At 41.4% G+C, this 19,663-nt stretch overlaps 1 protein-coding gene across 10 annotated transcripts; it reads right to left on the reverse strand.

Annotated features, from left to right (window-relative positions):
• Positions 1 to 19: 19 nt before the first annotated feature.
• LOC106582661 (poly(rC)-binding protein 2) lies at positions 20 to 17,542 on the reverse strand. 10 transcript variants are annotated; one of them, XM_045705134.1, is made up of 13 exons: positions 17,349 to 17,483; positions 15,182 to 15,367; positions 12,081 to 12,219; positions 11,866 to 11,922; positions 11,638 to 11,754; positions 11,169 to 11,300; positions 8,280 to 8,414; positions 7,975 to 8,049; positions 6,105 to 6,146; positions 5,038 to 5,131; positions 4,596 to 4,657; positions 4,253 to 4,422; positions 20 to 1,091 (listed from the first exon to the last, which is right to left on the reverse strand). In XM_045705134.1, the coding sequence occupies exons 3-13, from the start codon at positions 12,147 to 12,149 to the stop codon at positions 1,055 to 1,057; spliced, it is 990 nt and encodes a 329-aa protein (XP_045561090.1). In that variant the 5' UTR covers positions 12,150 to 12,219; positions 15,182 to 15,367; positions 17,349 to 17,483; the 3' UTR covers positions 20 to 1,054. The 10 variants fall into 10 exon arrangements, with proteins under 10 accessions (XP_045561090.1, XP_045561089.1, XP_014021404.1 ...); XM_045705133.1 differs by having other exon boundaries at positions 15,123 to 15,367; XM_014165929.2 differs by lacking the exon at positions 15,182 to 15,367 and having other exon boundaries at positions 5,038 to 5,110; positions 8,286 to 8,414; positions 17,349 to 17,542.
• Between the last annotated feature and the right edge of the window lie 2,121 nt (positions 17,543 to 19,663).

Below are 19,663 nucleotides of genomic sequence, written 5' to 3' on the forward strand. Positions count from 1 at the left end.
CAGCAACAGAGAACGAGAATTTGTAGTTTGAGCATTTCACATCTTTATTTCTGTCGTTTTTTAACAATGTTGTGGCACCCAATGTCTACATTTCTTTCGAAAACGTGCACAAAAGTTACTTTATTTCCTGCAAATAATAAAAAATTAAATATGACTTGAGCAAAGAAAGCAAAGAGCAGGAAATTCATTTATTTTTATCGCCCTGTCTTAGTTTCAGCGATTCATAATATCTTAGTTTCTCTCCTCACACTCACAGACAGACACACCAGTCATAGTTCAGGAGTTTCTCTCCTTTGGTAGTTAAAACAAATATTTCCTCCATTGAAGAAACATATGATCACACGGGGGGGGGGCAAAGTGAAGTTGGAAAAATAGGAATGACATAGAAACAAAAAGGTTAAGGTGACATGAATACATACAGTTTGAAATTGTTTTCAACAAATGCAATATCCACGTTTTCTAGTAGTGTTAGAGCTGTTTGTCATACCGAAAATACCAGCAGTGACAGATTCCCCCTTTTATTTTGCGAGCATAGTGACATAACAGGAAGTGACATCACCAAATCAAGGTGAGTTTTTGAATTTCTGCAATGGATAGAATTACTAGGGGATGCAGGATGGTGGTGGGTTGGGGGGGCTAAAAATGCAGAAGAAAAAAAAGTATATTTTGTTTGGACATTTATTTGTTATTTGTATAAAACAAAAACTTTTAGAGAACTAAACCTATTCAGATTTCTCTACCTATACTCTTGTAATGGTGTCAAGAAAGATAAAAACTTTCTCCCTTCAACAAAAAAGAACAAATCATTAAAAACATCCAACTGGGACTCAAAGGGCCTTAAAAAAAAAAATGTAAACACAGAAAAATGAACGCAGATCAAAAAATAAAAAATAAAAAAAAAATCAGGTGATTTTCAAAAAAATAATTAAAATAAACTAAGTTGGATAGTTGCATTGACCACTTTAAAGGAGAGAACTGACTGATGGATCAATTGGTGGCAGAAGGTAAAATGTGGGGGGGATTAGTGCAGATCACATCTATGCAGAGTGTTCTATCAGTTGGCCGCCAGTCCTGTCGCTTCAGAGGAGAGCCTGGAGAGAGACACATTGAGAGATCGAAGGGGGAGAGAATAAGCATGCTGTGTGTTTCAAATTAGAACGATAAAACAGGACAAACTCACCTTTTCACAATTTAACCTTCTACAAACCTCCACAACACTTTTTTTCAGTTCATAAAATGTCTACCCAATAGATAAGCCTCTAGAGGAGTATTAACTATCAATGGATAAGAGGATGTTGTTTCCTTGACATCAACCTCTTCAAAGAGTGTATTCCATATGTCCTTCCATTTCACCTTAAAGTCACTGACCTCTGATCAGTGCTAATAAATTGTAGTGCATCAGTGATTGCCAGCAAAAGGATAAAGGAAGCAGTTATGGCTCGATTCAAGAGTCCTAATCTAGGCATTACGAGGACATCAATTTCCTGAAATTGTAAAGGTCCAACAACCCATGATTAGCAGGGCTATATGATACCTGAGGGCAAACTATTATAGTGATTAAGCCCAACTTCACCCCATGTGGCAGATAGACACAAGATTTTAGCACTATAATGAACACTTTACATATAACTAGCTACCCCACATACAGTTGAAGTCGGATGTTTACATACACTCAGGTTGGAGTCATTAAAACTTGTTTTTAAACCACTCCATACATTTCTTGTTAACAAACTATAGCTTTGGCAAGTCGGTTAGGACATCTACTTTCTGCATGACAAGTAATTTTTCCAACAATTGTTTACAGACAGATTATTTCACTGCATCACAATTCCAGTGGGTAAGAAGTTTACATACACTAAGTTGACTGTGCCTTTAAACAGCCTGGAAAATTCCAGAAAATTATGTCATGGCTTTAGAAGCTTCTGATAGGCTAATTGACATCATTTGAGTCAATTGCAGGTGTACCTGTGGATGTATTTCAAGGCCTACCTTCAAACTCAGTGCCTCTTTGCTTGACATCATGGGAAAATCAAAAGAAATCAGCCAAGACCTCAAACAAATTGTAGACCTCCACAGGTCTGGTTCATCCTTGGGAGCAAGTTCCAAATGCCTGAAGGTACCATGTTCAACTGTACAAACAATAGTCCGCAAGTATAAACACCATGGGACCACGCAGCCATCATACCGCTCAGGAAGGCGTTAATTAAATAATTCTCTCTACTATTATTCTGACATTTCACATTCTTAAAATAAAGTGGTGATGTTAACTGACCTAAGACAGGACATTTTTACTAGGATTAAATGTCAGAAATTGTGAAAAACTGAGTTTAAATGTATTTGGCTAAGGTGTTTGTAAACTTCCGACTTCAACTGTATTATCCAGGACAAAGTTAATATTCAAATAAATGAAATACAGCATGAGATCTTAACATAAAGATGGCATGAGAGGTGCTACCTGAGCTTACAGTAAGAGAGAAAATCCAACCAAAAGCTTTAATTAGTAACGTTGAAGTCAGTCTGAGACAAGCGTGCCCATGCTGATGCAGTCTTTAGGTAGAATGATCAGGGACCTTCAAGAGGGTGAGTGAGACATAAACCAAGCAGTGGACCCAAAGAACATGGAGGAGAGAAGCCATATCTGGGAGTGCAACTTTTTTTGTGGCATTTTTTTGATTAATTGTATAGTTAAGAAGCATGTGGCATAGGGCACAGCCAGGTTTAAAGCAGTGAGGACCAAGTACAGACAACGCTAAGCTTGGCAACATCCCAAATGGCCCCTTATTCCCTATAAAGTGTAGCACTTTTGACCAGAGCCCACTTTTGACGAGGGCCCTGGTGAAAAGTAGTGCACTATATAAGGAAGTGCCATTTGGGACACACTTCACGTCTGTACTGTAGTTTCTATTATGGCCGTAGCTTTAGTACGGAGAAAGCCTTCGCCTCTTAGACTTGGAGCCCAGCTCTGAGGAAAGCTTTGGCTCGGGATTGGCTGAGTGGGTAGGGTTACTGGAGGAGGTGGGGCCAGTGGAAACAACATGGAGGGCCAGGAGGGGGAGGGGCTTAAGACTGAGGAGACTGGAGACACAGGGGACAGCAGGGGAGTTGGGTGGGAGTGGTGAGTCAGCGGAAGAAGGTCCTTGAGGAGCCAACAAGGACAGAGAGATGGAGGCGGAGGGGGGCGCCAAACAGGAGGAAGAAGAGAAGGAGGAAGCAGTAGAGGAGGTAGCGGCAGGAGAGGTGGTAGTAGTGGAGAGAGGAGGGCAGAGGAGGCTGGTGCTGTGGGTCTGTTCAGGGTTCGAGGAGGAGAATTTAGAGGACTCTACGCTGTAGAAACAAGAGAGACAAGAAGGAAAAAGAGGGACACACAGTCGGGATGGGTTCCAGGATAGGCTGGTGAGTATGGAAGGAGTGAGGGGTAGACTTCAGGGTTGGGAGGGTACATGAGGGGGAATCCTAAGCACAGACTGACAGTCAGGGAGGGGTGTGAGAGAGTGACAGGCATAGAAAAACTGACAATAGTGGCCATCAATGAGTAAACATCATTAGAAGACTGACTCATGTTTCAATAGACAATGTGCGTGTTTGAGATCTACTACGTTCCAGCCGGACTGCACAGGATCACTGATCTACAAATCATCTTCCATCCCTGAATAACTACTCATTATGTGATAAAGATCAGCGATTCTGTGCCGCGTCTTGTTCAAACTGATCCCCTCAAACATGCCATGGATAGAGGTGGGGGTTAAGCAGTCATCTAACACAAACACATTGTACTGTAGGCAGACCAACTGGGAGGCACCCAAATGTCAAAAGGAAGTACCATGGTGTGGGGTAGATAAGATTGGGTGGATTCTCAGTTCTACAAAAAAGAAAAAAAAGGGGGGCTTGGTTGAATACTGGGCTACCTTAGTTCTGGAGAGCCACCGGCTTTTGTTCCAACCCAGCTCTGTTTTAGTTTGCGTTGGGCTGGATCAAATGCCTACTGCACCAAGCAACTGTGGTGCTCCAGGACCAGGAGCAAAATTCCAGAAAGTTCCCAGAACCCAAACTTCTCAGGTTTTTCAGAAAACATGGTTAGAGGATTTCCAGAATCAGGAGGGAACATGCAGGGAGGTAATCCTCCAACTGGGAATCTATCCCAGGAATCTAGGGGAAGTTTCTTGAATTTTGCAACCCAAAGTCAATTTATCCCTGACTCTAAAAGGACAAAAGATGGTAGTTGGTTAAAAAGCGTGTAACTAATGTGTCTGACCTGGCGTTGATGAGGTACTCTGCCAGGCTGATGGAAGCGGTGGAACCGGTGATGGTGACCTGTCTGTCTGCGGAGCCCTCCACAGGGTTAGCTATCTTTATCTGGGCACCCGACATCTGGCGGATCTCATTGATCTTAGCACCCTGGCGACCAATGATGCAGCCAATCAACTAGGAGGAAGAAAAACAGGAAGTCAGTTAAGCCAATCAACAAGAGGAGAGACAGAACCAGGAATTCAGTTACGCCAATCAATTAGAGTGGAGTCGATTGATAGTGTGAAATGTCTAATCACTGGAGGGAAATGGAAGGGGAGCGTCAGAGTCATCACTGTGGAAATACTTACATCATTTGGAATGGTCATCTCATGGGAACTAGTTTGGGCAGACGCATCCATCCCTCCTAAATCAACAAGCCAAAAATATATAAACAAAACAAGGATCAAGAGGAACTTGGCACTCTTCATGATATGTAAATGCCATTGTGGTGGCATGTTCAATGTAACAAAATCTTAACTGACATTTCAGTAGGTAAAGACTTCGTCGAGGAGTTCTTTTTTCTATCCATGTGACACACTAACGATGGCCTGACAGCCAGAACATTTGCATTTTGCCATTTGCCTCAACGAATAAAAAAAAAAAGAAGCATAAAATAACTGAGTGCGGTCCGCACTCCTGCTGATGTTTTAAATTTGGTCAACACACCAATTCTGAGCGCAGTAGTTTCAAGAACCTTATCTTTTTATTCAATTTTTTATACAAACTATTGTATTGTTAAGTCCTTAGTACCTTGGAACCCTTGGTTGCTTGGGGCCATTGGGAAGGGGCTCTGCTGCATGGCCAGCTGGTGTAACTTGGTGAGCTGTGGAGAGATAGAGGAAGACTGTGAGGGCAAGAGATGGGGCAGGGAGGGAGGAGAGGAATGGAAAGAGACGGGACAAGAAGCATGGTCAGTAAAGTACCGAAACCATTTCATTCACCACAACATTCATAATAGTAGTTGGAGTTGTGTTCATTACATACCAAACTGACTGGAACAGTTAGGGACTACCTGGACTTTCTGTTAAACTCTGTTGCATGCACTAATGAACACACAACCCAGCTATGTTATTTTCTTTATCTAAAATGGACAAGTGTTGGGTGGGTTGTGGAATCATACTTAATACATTTGTACCCCATGGTCTTTCCACTGTAGCTCTGGAGAACTCAGTTTGGAATGTTTGCTTATAGTCTTCTGGCAGATGGATGTGACACTACATGTTCTCAGTATGAAGGAATAGATATTTCCTGGCCCGTACCAAACAAAACCAACCAGGCCCACATAACTACAGGCCATGGTATAATCAACACAGTAATAGTTAAGACAATAACACTAGATCAATAGTGAACCTAAACATAATTTCTTAAACCATAACCCAGTGCTATGTTAAATAAAAATGTTGAGAATGACGTTATTGGTTAATACACTACCAAATACACTAACTCCTCTAAATTATTTGTCTATTAATGTCATCTCTTCACCACGAGGCTCGTTTCTGATCAAATCCTTCCTCTTATATCATTACAACCAGGCTGGGTTTGGAGCCTCAGCCCCACATTCTACCTAACACCTTTCCCTAGTGCACTGGTTGGAGGGAGGGTATGTTAGGAATGGTAGATAAAAGAAATGGCAGGGCAGGGAGGTAGAGGATAGGGAACTGGGGGGCATAAATTGAGAGGTGAAGGGTAGAGATGATAGCATAAGGTAGGGAAGGTACGGAAAAGTATGGCAGGGACAGGTAAGGATTTTGGGGGAAGGACAGAGGGTAGAGAGGATACGGACACCAGGAGGGAGAAATTGTGACAACAGCACTTACATCTGGCTGGGGTATCGCATGTTGTCCTTGAACGGCGTACGCCTGAAAAAAAATAACGTGTTCATAGGTATCCTGTCAACAAAACACGATTTGCAGCCACAAGAGTACACAGGACAAACATGTGTTAGAATGTTAAAAGTATAAATGTTATTCCTAAAAACACAAGTTGATACTGTTGCTGCTTCCTGTTGTCATGGATTTATAGTCCAGTGTCAAAACAATACATTTACTGAAATAGGTTGTGTATTTTGAAGACCAATGCCTTCTACACATGTCACACTTGCGTTCAGATTACTTTTATTTTGCTAAATTAGTACCTTAAAGTGCACACGCGTCAACATTTGCCAAGCATCCACTCTAAACTGGAATTGATTAGCTTGTTCTACTGTAATAGCACATGCAAATTAATCACTCTAATCGATATTGCAATCAATGAAACTGGGACAATAACCGCAGCAACATGTACCATTTGCGCTCTTACAGACAAACCACAACGAACCTGGGAATACAACATATAACTGTTGATGTGCCAAAGTTTACGGTAGATGGCAAATACAAAAGAAAAATACAAAAAAACTGGACTGGATCATTTCAATAAATCACCACCTCACAGGTAGTTCTACATAGTGATAGGGGTTGGCTTTCATTTGAGTGATAGCTTAACGGTCAAATCCGTGTATTTGTTTATACAGAAAGCGACCCCGAATTATCTGTGCTCCTGAACATATTTAGATGTGCCACAGAAAGGGGTGTGAAGACCTTTGCAATCAAGACGTCTGTTTTTTCCCCCGAACATTTCTATAATTTCTCTTTCACTTTGAAAATGTGGAGTATATTGTGTAGATCAGTAGGGGAAAATCTCAATTTAATCTTTTTTTTGTTGTTGAAATTTAAGGCAACAAAATGTAAAAACATTGCAAGGGTGTGTAGACTTTCACTAGATATCGTACATCCATCTCAAACAACAATTTAGAGTTTTAAAATGGTTTGAAACAATTTAACTCTGCGCTCAGGACTACAGCTTCCATAGTGTCCGTGCAGTGCCTGAACATTGTATGTCCCCAAACAAGAGTATCTTTTTCTTCAACACCCACAGATCCTATAGGTCTATGTCTCTAAATGCTCTCAATACATTTTAAAGTAGCCAAATCTTGAACAAGGAACCAAATTATTCATTCTCCCAGTAACAGTAACAATGGTGGGTGGAGGGAGGTCTACTTCAGTTTAGGGATGGGGCTTTGAAATAAGTTCACTATTCGAATAATAGCATGCATTTGTGTGGGATTTATGGATATTTTTTACTTAAGTTTTTAACCTTAGCACTGCGGCGCAAGGGAGAGAGGCTGGCGCGATATTGCTGAAGCTGCAGAGGGGCAAGTGAAATGGGAGCAAGCAGACTGTGCTATGACGTATGGGAGTGCGTCATAGCTACACTGAAAAGGTTTTTATTAAATTAATAATTTGAAATGTCATGGTAAATCCTTGTATGTAACATGGATATTTTAACTTGGGGAAAAAAGCCTTTTTCTCTGTTAAAATAGGCCCCTACACTCTTGCCCACAAAAATGAATATTCCCACAAGTATTTGAATACTAACATCTGTTCAGATATTCAAATAACCGTGCACATCTCTATTTCTGTTAGTAACCACCAGATGTCATAACAGTAACATAAAACCAAAGGCTGGGCAAAAGTATCATAGAGTTTATTATTGCTAAATTCCCTATAAAAATACAGCAGGACAGATAACAGATCAACTACAGGTTAGTTCTCAGAGGAACCCCCCATCCCCCTTCCCAGCCAGCAGTAAGTTGATTAAATGATCTAAATAAAAACATGTATATAAATTAAAAACATATATCAAACATACCTGTCCTCCAGCAAAGATGACAGGGGATCCTGAAGGTTTTGGTCGGTATGGGATGGTGACCCCCTTAGGGGGAGACTGGAGGAAAGAGGGAAGGGAAAGAGAAAAGGTGAGACAGGAGGGATGGGCGAGAAGGAGGGACAGGAAAATGGGTTTAATTCAGACATGTTTTCAAAACACTTTTGTATAAGTAAGCAAGAGATGCCAAAATGGGTACCAGAGGTTGCAAGGGAAATTTGACAAATGAAGAAAATGATTAACATTTAAACTGAATAAAAATAGATCAACGATTTGAGGATATTACTTACACTTACCTCCAGCATAACCACGCAGATTTGCTTGACACACTCAATTATGGACTGGGGGATCCCTGCGATGGTGATGGCCCGTTCTGTTGAGTTAGGAAGCATGTCCCCTGCCACCTGTACCTGAGCACCTGTCGACTAGAGAGAGGAGAGATTGACTGGTCTGGACTTACATAATTTAGCAGACGCTCATATCCAGACAAAACTTACAATCAGTGCTCTGAACTAAGGTAGGTAAAACGGCCACCGATCACAGTCACTGCAAGTAAAACCTTTCAAAATAGACACTTTCTGCTAAATCTGTGCAAGTCGGGGATGCAAACTGGTGAGGGCCCAAGAAGGTGACACTTTTTTTACACTGAAATATCCTGAAAATCCCTGCTAGGGGGAATGCAAGTTAACTAATTAAACAAAGAATCTAGATGATCAGTCTCTGTGTGTAAGATAGTGGTTAATGTGAACCTAACTCACAGCTAACAAAATTTAAGAAAGCAATCCAATGTTATTTGTTGCCTAGACTTTACTGCAAATGACACTCAAGTCTTGACAAAAAACAATACACTAAAATGGCAGTTAGCCATGACAGCCTTTATAATAGAAAGCTTGTGACCATACACAATCTAAATATTGCACTTCGGAAAAAAACATTTAAAGTAGAACGAAACAGGGATTCTATTTTTTCTCTATTATAGTGGCCACTATAGTAGACATCAATCAAGTGCACAAGGCTACATGTGTGCAAAAATAACGTTCAGAGTAAAACATTTAATAATCCCCCCTCACTCACACAAGTGTTATAGGAAAGTTCAACAAAACCAATATCTTTGGGCTACACTGCACATTATTACATTGTAGAACAGATGTCCACAGGCAGAAAGTGTACAATGTGCCAGCTGAGCATGATACCCTTTGTTGGCATAATTGAGAAAGTGTATTGAAAAAGTGAGAAGGGGGAAAGTGTGTGGTGTGGCATCCAGCTTAAGCCAGGCCCAGCTACACTTGATCCCTGAATCCACTTGTTTAACAAGCAACGCCTCATTTTCACCTAATTGTCTCATTCTGAAAATTAACCACATACTGTAAAACATTAACCACATAGGGAAAACATTAGCTCACAGAGAGCAGTTAGTTCATTAGCTAGTTAACATTTCACACAGATTGCCAGGGTCCAGTAAGCAAGTAACACGTTATAACTTGAGGAACGGCAAGGAGTCGCATACCAGTTAATACTATAGCGAATTGGTTAGGTTACTAAAGTTAGCTCATCTGATGTTGTAACGTTAGCTAGCTAGCTGTCTGACTTTATTAGTCAGCAAATTTTCACACCATAAACTCTATTTGATCAGTTAAGTTGGCTAATGTTGCCCAACATTTCTCTGGCTAGCTAGCATATATTCTAAATTATTTCAATGGGTCTTTCTCCATTCAGATTGTTTTATGCTGTTCAATTCAACCTAAAATCATTTTCTGCATTTCCATCAATTTCCACACTGCCACGATATGGGCAAAATACAAAATGTATTTAACCAAATGTTGCAATTGCGATTTAGATCAAAACACTTGGGGGATCTTTTGGAATCATGGAAATAGAATGTTTATTATAATTCTATAGTTGGAATATAACTAATAGTGGGCACTTTGAATAGTGTTGTTTGACATGACAACGAATGAAAATGCCATGGACGAGTTATTGTGACAGGGTAGGAACCAAAGTGAAGTTCAGTGTTTCCTAGGGGACCTTATAGTCTTGGGCTACATTAGATCTTTATTCATGTAGCCAACATTCATGCTTCGCCTATTCCTCTTTGATTTAGAAGATACTGTTGCACAAACATGCTGATTTAGGCCTCCACCAGTACTGGTATCAGGCTGTATTAGCTAGCTACATTTGTTCTGACTCAGTACTTTTATTAGCTAGCCAGCTAACTAGCGATTAGCATTAGTGGCCAACACGATTTAGCTTACCTTACTAAGAAAATACAAACTAGCTGTTTGCAGATGTAAGAAACAAACTAATATTGTAATTATATAACGCTTGTGGATTTATATTCAGATCAAAGTGGAAACATCGTTGTCATCAACATTGTTGCATGTGCTGCATTGACCATGCTGACTGAATGAAACAGTCTCGTGGTCAAGCAACAACAAATGCGCTCCTTGAGTGACGGGGGTGGGACTAGGTCTGTGTGGAAAGCGGCATGGAAAGAGAGAGCGTAGAGGGATGACTCAAGTACCCGAGTAAACTATAAAAATGGACGTCACACATGGCGTATCACATTTAACAAACCAAATATTAAAATACCATTATAGAAGGTAAAGTAAAAACCCAAACAGGTCCATGCATCAATACCGGTATTTTAAAATACGGTATACCGCCCAGCCCTACCTCACCTCAAACTTTCCAAATGCCAGTTGTTTTTCGGTTACAGCTCATGAAATACGTGTCATCACCTTCTCACCCCCATCTCCGTGGTCAGGTTTCTCACCTACCTCTTCGTTATCGTTCAGGGGACGCGCTGCTGTAACTGGCAAACTGCCTTTCCACTCTCCACTGTCTTTCCAGAGCGCGCCCTGATGCTGTAACAAGCAAATTGGTTGTCTCTTCTAACTTCAGTCGCGTGTTGCATTCTGTTAATGTGAACGATTGGCTGAGCCTTGGATACAGCCAGTATTGCTCCAAATGCGCATCACTTGTTCGCTTACAGCCAGTATTGATCCAAAGCCAACTCCCCCTTCCTTCCCCCCCAAACTTTTCTCATCGGATCTACACGGATCATGTAGGTCACCTATTGGTTTCAAAAATTCTAATTTCGCCGAAAGGTGACTAGTTTGCATTGCTGGCTAGTAAGAAAAATCAAGTGCAAATTTGAGTACATATGTTACCCCACCCACCTCTCTGATTTCTTTGATCTTGCAGCCTCCCTTGCCAATGAGGGACCCACACTGGCTGGCTGGCACCACGATGCGGAGGGTGACAGGGGGCTTGCTGGTGGCCGTACTGTTCGTCATGGAGCTGCTGATGTCCTGGGAGAGAAGAGAGGAGATTGATTGATCAATTAACTTACTCCAGAACTTCCACTTGACAACATCATTGATGGATATGTGAGAGGTGTTCAGCCACTGTTGGAGGACAACTGTAAACAGATGTATTGTTAATAAATAACTTTTTTTCAAACCAACTTCTAATAGTCCTCTAGGATTAGTTGAACACCTCACACATCCAGTCAGTTCCTCTATTCATGCACCTGAACTGAGAGGTAGTGTTAATCGGTTCCGTAAAAGTAGCCACATCACATTCCCTATAGATGCCAAAGTGACAAATAAACAGTTGGGCCTGGACAAGACAGGGTAATTAAGTTACCTCTTCCAGCTTTTCGATGATCATGGAGAATGCTTTGAAGATGGCGGTGGTAGGGCCTGCCAAAGTGATGATCCTCTCAGGACAGTTGCCCTCTGAGATGTTGATGCGAGCTCCACTCTGGACGCAAGGGGATGGGAAATTCACCATTAGTTTTAAGAGTTCCATAAAAGAGGTGCAATTAACAGAACAAACAGCTTTAGTGTCATTTAGAAACAGAAGGTATGTCACCTCTTCTCTCATCTTCTTCACAGATTCACCTTTCTTGCCAATGATGCTTCCAACTTCCTAAAAGAAAAACAAATGCATTTAGAAATGTAATATCTAAACTTTAGTCACCTGCTGTGGGAGGTCACTCCTTGCATCAGCAATCTAATGGTCAGCATGACATTACCTAGCCTTTAGCTCCATGGGTTAACAGTCATCTGCTGTGGGATCTTGCTCACCTTGCCGTGCATGAGCAATCTAATGGTCAGGGTGACATTGAGTCCTCCTTCAATCACACCGGAGTCCATAACTACCACTGGATGGGAGAGTAGCTGCTGCAGATGGGTCAAAACTGGAGTATGGTCACAAAGATTGGATCTGGAGGTCAGACAAGAAAACAGCGAGAAAAGTAGGAAAAGTTAGAATAGTGCATAGGAAGAAGTATTAAGAGGCTGAGGGAAGAGCAGGAGAACAATAGCCCTTATGCACATTCCATGATCGAACGTTCTAAAACACACTTCCTATCGGTGTGGCAATTTCCGGTCAGTCTAGTTGTTATCAACGATATAACGTTACTACCACTATGTCGCAGTTTTTTACTAGGTGTCTTCAGGACTTGCCTCAAATTAATATTAATGATGTACATCGAATTGTTAAATCAGCCTCAGAGACTCCAGCTTGCATGAATGAAAAGGGGTTCAAGGTGTATATAGGAAGCTACATAGACAACTATCAAGGTGAGTACCAAGTCAGTGACAGATTTAACATTAACTAGTTACAATCATTAGCTACCAAATTTAACTATTAACTGTAGCTAGCTAGTTACTTTGTAAAATGATGTAACGTTGACAGAATCTACCTGAGAATGTGTGTATTTTCGTTAGCTTGGTTAAGTTATGCTTGCTAGCTATATTTGCTAGCAAAAAATAATTGTTATTCATGTCTTCTACACAGTATCTAACAAAGATACATTGACAGGGGAGATCACCGTGAGGGCTGCCTGTCACAGGTCCATGAGGAAGAGTGAAAAGCCGCACAGCATGAGAGTAGGGAAAGGTTATAGATAGCTACTAGGGACCTTGTTAAACATCTTCTGTGAGACACTGTCATTATGGTCAAAATGTGTTGGAGACAGTGTCGACGTTTAATCTTATCAGTAGATAGATATTAATGATGGGTCCCAATCCCAATTTAGAATTGCCCACTTTACCAAATAACCTGTTAATCTGTTGATGCAGTGTTTGGTAATTGTGTTACTGAGACACAATCTATTCCTGTATAGTTAAATGAGCCCCTAGTTAATAAGACCAGACACTACTGTTTATTGTTATTTATGGGCCGCATCATTCTTGTTTCTCACCTCAGTCACTTCACAGATGGTGTTAAAGCACTCCGAACCAGTGATAGTGGTCCAAAGCCACTGCTCCTGTGTTGCAGGAAGTGCTCTGTGCAATCATCTGGTGGCCCTTCTTTACCAGACAGCCCACTACTCTCAACTAAACATTCCTGCTGCACCACCAGTTCACAGCTGCACAGACACAGAACAGTGTTGGCACAAGCCAAGAACTATTGTGAGTCTATCAATATCCATAAAAAATGCACCTGAAAAGTATTCAGCCTATGTAACAGTAAATCCTTGTTAATTAGGGTGTGAAACCAGGTCCGGTTGATGGGATAGAGTTCCATAAACCTACTAACTCGTGTGCTGATGGAATAAGGTAAGTTGGAGGTTCCTAGAATGGAAACATTTTAGAAAACCTTTTCTTGTGATTGTATCCAGATGATAATGACAAATGTTTTGGAAAAAGCCTAGTGTAAATATATAATCTATAAATCTGTATATTTTAATTCATTTTATTTGAACTTTCGGGCTTGTGCTGTTTCTGGAAAAGTTACATGAGTCTTTGTCATAGTAATCTCTCCAACCTGATGTTAAGGTTTTAAAATGTTTTGCAGAAGTTCTCTCTACAAAGCACTCAATGGATACATGCCTGACATGGACCTTCTCTGCGTCTCAGAAACGTATGCTAACTTTTCTCCACTTACTGCCCCTCGTGACAACAATGGAAATGTCAGCTGACGTGCCCCTGGTTGAGTCCGCCTTTGGTCCAGTGCAAGCTGGCAGTGTTCTGTCCTATCAGGTTCCACAGCCAAAGACCCGTGAAATTGTGAAGATTACCGATGCCACTTCTCCACCAATACTTCCATTAGATGGCTACAGGCTTCCCAGTGTGCTTACGTCCTTAGCCATCAGGAGCCGTTCCACCTCAAGGCATTAGAGACAACCTACGAGATGTAACACAAAGTCGAGGTTGCTACAAGGGAGCAGAGCAGCAGCCCGGAATGGCATCGTTTCCGAGAGGTTTGCCATGTCCGGGGAGAGACTTCAGCTGACCGCCTAGCTGAGCGGATGTTCAAGGGATCTGGTATGCAGACCATGGAGATGAAGAGGGGGCTAGCCATGGAGCCAGTGGCTGTACAGGAGTACTGCGGGGGCTAGCCATGGAGCCAGTGGCTGTACAGGGGTACTGCACACTGAAGAATGTTAACTTCTTTCCGTGTGGCTTCGTAGTGCACCCAGATGCTCCGTGGATAGGATCCTCTCCAGATGGAATCATATTTGATCCCAGTGTGAGACCACACTTTGGACTCTTAGGAGGTCAAGTGCCCAAATGTACCAAGTTATGTTGACTGCCCTTACCGGAAGATACAGAATGGAGAGCTGAAGTTGAAGAGATCTCATGCTTACTACTGGCAGGTGCAAGGTCAAATCCTTCTCACAGGTTGTAGGTGGTGTGACTTTGTCATCTGTGCACAGGAGAAACATCCTAGTTGAAAGGATATATACAGATCTACAGGTTTCAAAAACGATAAGAGAGAAGGTTGACCACTTTTATTTTTACCACTACTTGCAGAAGTGTCTATCTCGCACCTGAATGGGTTCCCTGCATGGGTGCCAAGTTCAGTGGTTTTATGAAAAATAAGTATTGATGTTCTTGTGAAGAAATCTATAGTAGAATAGATTTGTTTAAAAAAAATATGTATTTCAGCAAATGTTCAACCGTTCAGTTAATCAATTACACATCTCTAACATTGTATTCAATCTTGCATTCTGGCTATTCTGTGTTTACTTGATTTCTTTCCCCCAACCCTGTTACTCATTGCCTAATTAAAGCCAATACAAGCTCCACACAAACTGATATTCACTACAACACAAATGATTGATACATGTCGTAGATAAACAAATTATTATTTTGCTGCTAGCAAATAAACACATTTACACTGGCTTGGCCCATGCTCTGCACCGGATCAGAGACGGCACAGTCCACGGGCAGCGCACCTTGTTCTTCATCCCCCTCAGTCGGAGCAGGAGGTTTCAGTCATCTTCCCCAAACACCTGGTCTCTTTTGAATGTGCCAGTTCCACGCGAAGACAGTAGGAACAACACCTCTTTGTGGGTATTGTCGCCGCCCAATTCTTCCCTCAACAAAGTCACTTTCGACGAAATGTGTACTACACACCTTTTCTGTAATGAAACAGAAAAGGTGTTTGGTGACAGCAAAGTTGTCTCGAGGTACTGCCACCAACCACCTTTTTCTGAGCTCTACATCGACCGGGAAACGATAGAAGCTCACAATACCATTACATTTGAAAGAAACTGAACACAGAGGCACTGAGCAATGTTCATTAGCACCTCCTTCGCGGGGCTGTAATTTAAACGTAGTCATTGCGAACTATTTCAGTCAGAAATGCATCGACGATAGCTAGTAAGCTAATGATAAAAACAATAGCAGAACACGCTCCGGAAGTCATCAACCCGATCGGAAGCAAATTAGAACGTTGGAGGCGGTATAATGCATAGAGCCTATTGAATGTGAGCTCAGTGAACAGAACACGACCGGTGGTTTTGGTTTTTAATTCGGCCCATGACTTTGTACAATAATACTAAATAGCTAGCGAACTATTGAACTCATAAAACTTGATAGGAAGGTATCAAGTAAACGATACAAGCTGCTGAAACTATACGTATAACGCCATGTTTCTTACAACAGTAACTGCTTTTAGTTCAATGGATGAGATTATCTGTAGGCACTGATGTTCTTACAAACTAATCAAATATATGCATAACACCTGATCTAAACTGATTTCCATTATTATAAGAGTGAAACATCAATTTGCAGCTCGTCACCTTGCTGCATAAACTCAACTCTGTACCTCTACAGAGTAGAGTTGCGATAAGTGTTGGCTGAGAATACCACCAACTACATCGAGTCGCTATCAGGGATGTAAAAATGTACATTCTTTTATTTCACCTTGTACCCATGTAACTGTGGGCTTTTCTTTGGGTGCTGAAATCCGTAGTTTTTGATTAAGAAGTCATTTTGAGTGAGGTCTGTCATATTGCACCCTTTAATCCACAGCTTTTCAATGGAGTGCGAAGTTACGACTTCAAACGTGCTCTACTACTCGATACTTGAATACATTTTTTTTAACGCTTACTGTGTACCCGTGCTTGGAATCCATAGTTTGATAAATCTATAATGCATTCTGTGTCCCTTGCCAAAACTACTGTACAAATCTGCCGTGAAATGACGATCTGCTCCTTCTCAACAACGGCTAAAGTTACCTAATGCAGAGGACGCGTAAAATGCTACTTTTTATTTATTTTTTAAACTACGGATTTCAGCACCCAAAGAAAAGCTAGTACAAGGTAAGCATTGAACAATATATTTTTACGAGTATGGACTGATAGTGGTACACTCCGCCAACACTCAAGTCCGTAGAGATGTAGTTAACGTTATATAGACAGAGTTGAGTTCTCAGCTAGCTAACGTTAACTTCTGACCCCCAAAAAGAATGGGGCCTTCTAGTATGAGGTTGCGTGCATGATTATCATTAGAACCGTATCATAATTCACGCAAAGTAACCTGCCATTGGACTAAAAGGAACACATTTAGTTGGCGTGGTCATCATAGCAATGGTTGACGTGCATATTTTAGCTTGCCAGTAGCACACTGCTGGCATGTTAAGACTAACAGGTTAATGGTCCCAAGACTTAATCCCGAACGAAAGCAATTTACGGCTCAGTTCGTAAATGAATGGACAATGTGTCATATTACTTGACTGCAATGAATTTAACTTCACTCATAACTAAAGCATGCAGTTTAGCCTCACCAGCCGGCTCTAGTTTAGCATGTAACTAGATTTACGACCTAGCATAGCGCGCAAACTAGCAAGTTAACTGAGTGGCTAGCATTCAAATGTGGAGCATGTGTACATTGTATGAATGGCTGTGCAGTTGTCATTCACGCTAGCACCGCTTCAAGAATATCGGCTACAAACACCCCAACACTGGTCATTTACAAACGGACAAGCGTAAATAGCAGCCATTTGACTGACAAATTGTGCTGGCTTTGTGAGCTGCGTGCAAGTCGTGCGGCCTGGCAAATTCACGCGGTGTGGGTTTATTTGTGATTGTATTGCACACACATATAAAATGTTCTTACCTGATCCGTGTTTTGGGATGCGTTGTCGGGGAGGGGGGTGGGGTTGTGAGGGTAGAAAGGGAGAGGTTCGGGAGGGTAGAAACCCGGGGAAGAGTTTTAAAAGGATTCGGGGAAGAGGGAAGTGTGAGATGATGATCGGGCTCCACTCGCTGAGCTGCTTCTTCTTCCATGATGGCGGTCCGCAAACAAACGTTAAAGGTGCATGCCGCCACCTACTGTTTAGGAGTGTGGTCAATCACGGCTTACAACATAAGCTCCACATTTCTAAATCCTCGTACCTAATTCAGTACTTCTGAGAAAATAAAAAAAGAACCCTTAAAAAAGAGCCCTACTAATAGACCTTCCCGCATGCCCCAAATTCCTTCCAACCCCAACTTCAATCTTTCTGTCTCTTCAACATACATACTACCATTTCACCGACCATACACTCCAGATACAAACCATTCACATGCTTGCCAACCAGATGTAATGACGAGTTCAATGTACAATGTCCTAGGCGTAATCGAGCAAACACCTCTTCCTTCCTAATCTGACCTTTGAATCTTGGTCCACCGACCTTTCTTTGGAGGGCATATGAATGCCGACCCTTGGGCTCAGAGTCCCATCTCTTCTGCCACACATCTATCAAAATGACTCTGATCTTACATTTGGCCTCACCTCTACCCAGTGGAACATTAATATAATTATCTCAATTTAAAGCTATTTTGGCTATCTGGTCTACAATTGTATTCCCTTCCACACCCGACTGGGCTGGGACCCAGCAGAATCTCACTACTACAATTCAATTGTCCATAATAACATTAAAGCCTCCAATAGTAGGTCACTCCTACTAGATTTGCCAGATGATAAACTATTCAATACAGACAGGGAATCTGAGCATACTATAATTCTGACAGGTTGAACATCCTCCACCCACTGGAGGAGGATACTATCACCAACAGTTCAATTGAATATACCGACAGTTCATCTGTTAATCTTCTACATATCAAATTTATAAATATAAAAGCCTGCTCCTGTGCGCTCACTATCTTGGTCCTTGTATCATCTGCGAAAAACGGTAAAAATGAATAAAAACTTATACTAATGTAATTGTCAACCAGTTTCCCTATATCACTGACATCTGGCCAATCTTTTCTTTTCTCTACCAAGGTTGGATCAACAACAGAATCTGGGAGTAACCAAGGAGAAACATTCCCTATCACTACAGAAGTGACAACCCCCAACTAGGGCTGTTAAGGTGACCATATTACCACCACATCGGCGGTCACAAGTCATAACGGCAGTCAAATTCCACGTGACCATTTAGTCACGGTAATTAGGCTTCTCCAAGCTCTGATGCTGCTGATGGTAATTAGTTGCCTACGAAACGTGCTAACTGCCTGAAACTCAGCACTCTATTGTTCCTCTAATCACACTGACATCAATCCAAATGATTCAAAAATCGAATCAAACACTACACGAGTGCCCATGAGCTCATGTTGTTCATAGGCTATGCAATTGCATGAGAAAACAGAGTTTTGATGGCCTCTATTAAAAAGAGGAGGGTACCATCAGCATTCTATAGGACAGGCTAACTATATTTATTTATCAACTTTCCTAATATTAAGCACATTGCTTTGCAACAGGAGTATAGCCTATCTGACTGGCATGAACCATGGGACAAGGGTCCTCCGTTCGTTATTTAAGTGCATAGATGACATGTATTTTTTTCCCATGCCCCTGTTCTGAGACAGGTGCATGATAATGGTCAATTCTAAATCATAACTAATATCACACATAAAGAGAACTATTGTAAAATACATTGTGTCGGTAAAATGTGTAGAGTATGTACAGTGCATTCGGAAAGTATTGACCCCTTCCGTTTTTCCACATTTTGTTACGTTACAGCCTTATTCTAAAATGGATAAAACTAAATAAAATCCTCATCAATCTACACACAATACCCCACATTGACAAAGAGAAAACAAGTTTTTAGAAATGTTTGCAAAGATAAACTGAAATACTTTATTTACATAAGTATTCAGACCATTTCTATGAGACTCAAAATTGAGCTCAGGTGCATCCTGTTTCCATTGATCATCCTTGATGTTTCTACAACTTGATTGTAGTTCATCTGTGGTAAATTCAATCAAATAGACATGATTTGGAAAGGCACACACCTGTCTATATAAAGGTCCCACAGTTGACAGTGCATGTAAGAGCAAAAACCAAGCCATGAGACTGAAGGAATTGTCCGTAAAGCTCGGAGACAGGATTGTGTCGATGCACAGATCTGTGGAAGGGTATCAAAACATTTCTGCAGCATTGAAGGTCCC

Source organism: Salmo salar, chromosome ssa22, assembly GCF_905237065.1.
Source record: "Salmo salar chromosome ssa22, Ssal_v3.1, whole genome shotgun sequence".
NCBI classification, from domain to species: Eukaryota; Metazoa; Chordata; class Actinopteri; order Salmoniformes; family Salmonidae; genus Salmo; species Salmo salar.

Excerpts from the sequence above, each read along its gene's own strand:
- LOC106582661 (XM_014165924.2), bottom strand. The coding sequence starts at position 17,518 with ATGGAAGAAGAAGCAGCTCAGCGAGTGGAGCCCGATCATCATCTCACA. Across the intron at positions 6,147-7,974 it reads TCATCTTTGCTGGAGGACAG|GCGTACGCCGTTCAAGGACA; the intron begins GTATGTTTGATA and ends ATTTTTTTTCAG. Across the intron at positions 4,423-4,595 it reads AGATGACCATTCCAAATGAT|TTGATTGGCTGCATCATTGG; the intron begins GTAAGTATTTCC and ends TCTTCCTCCTAG.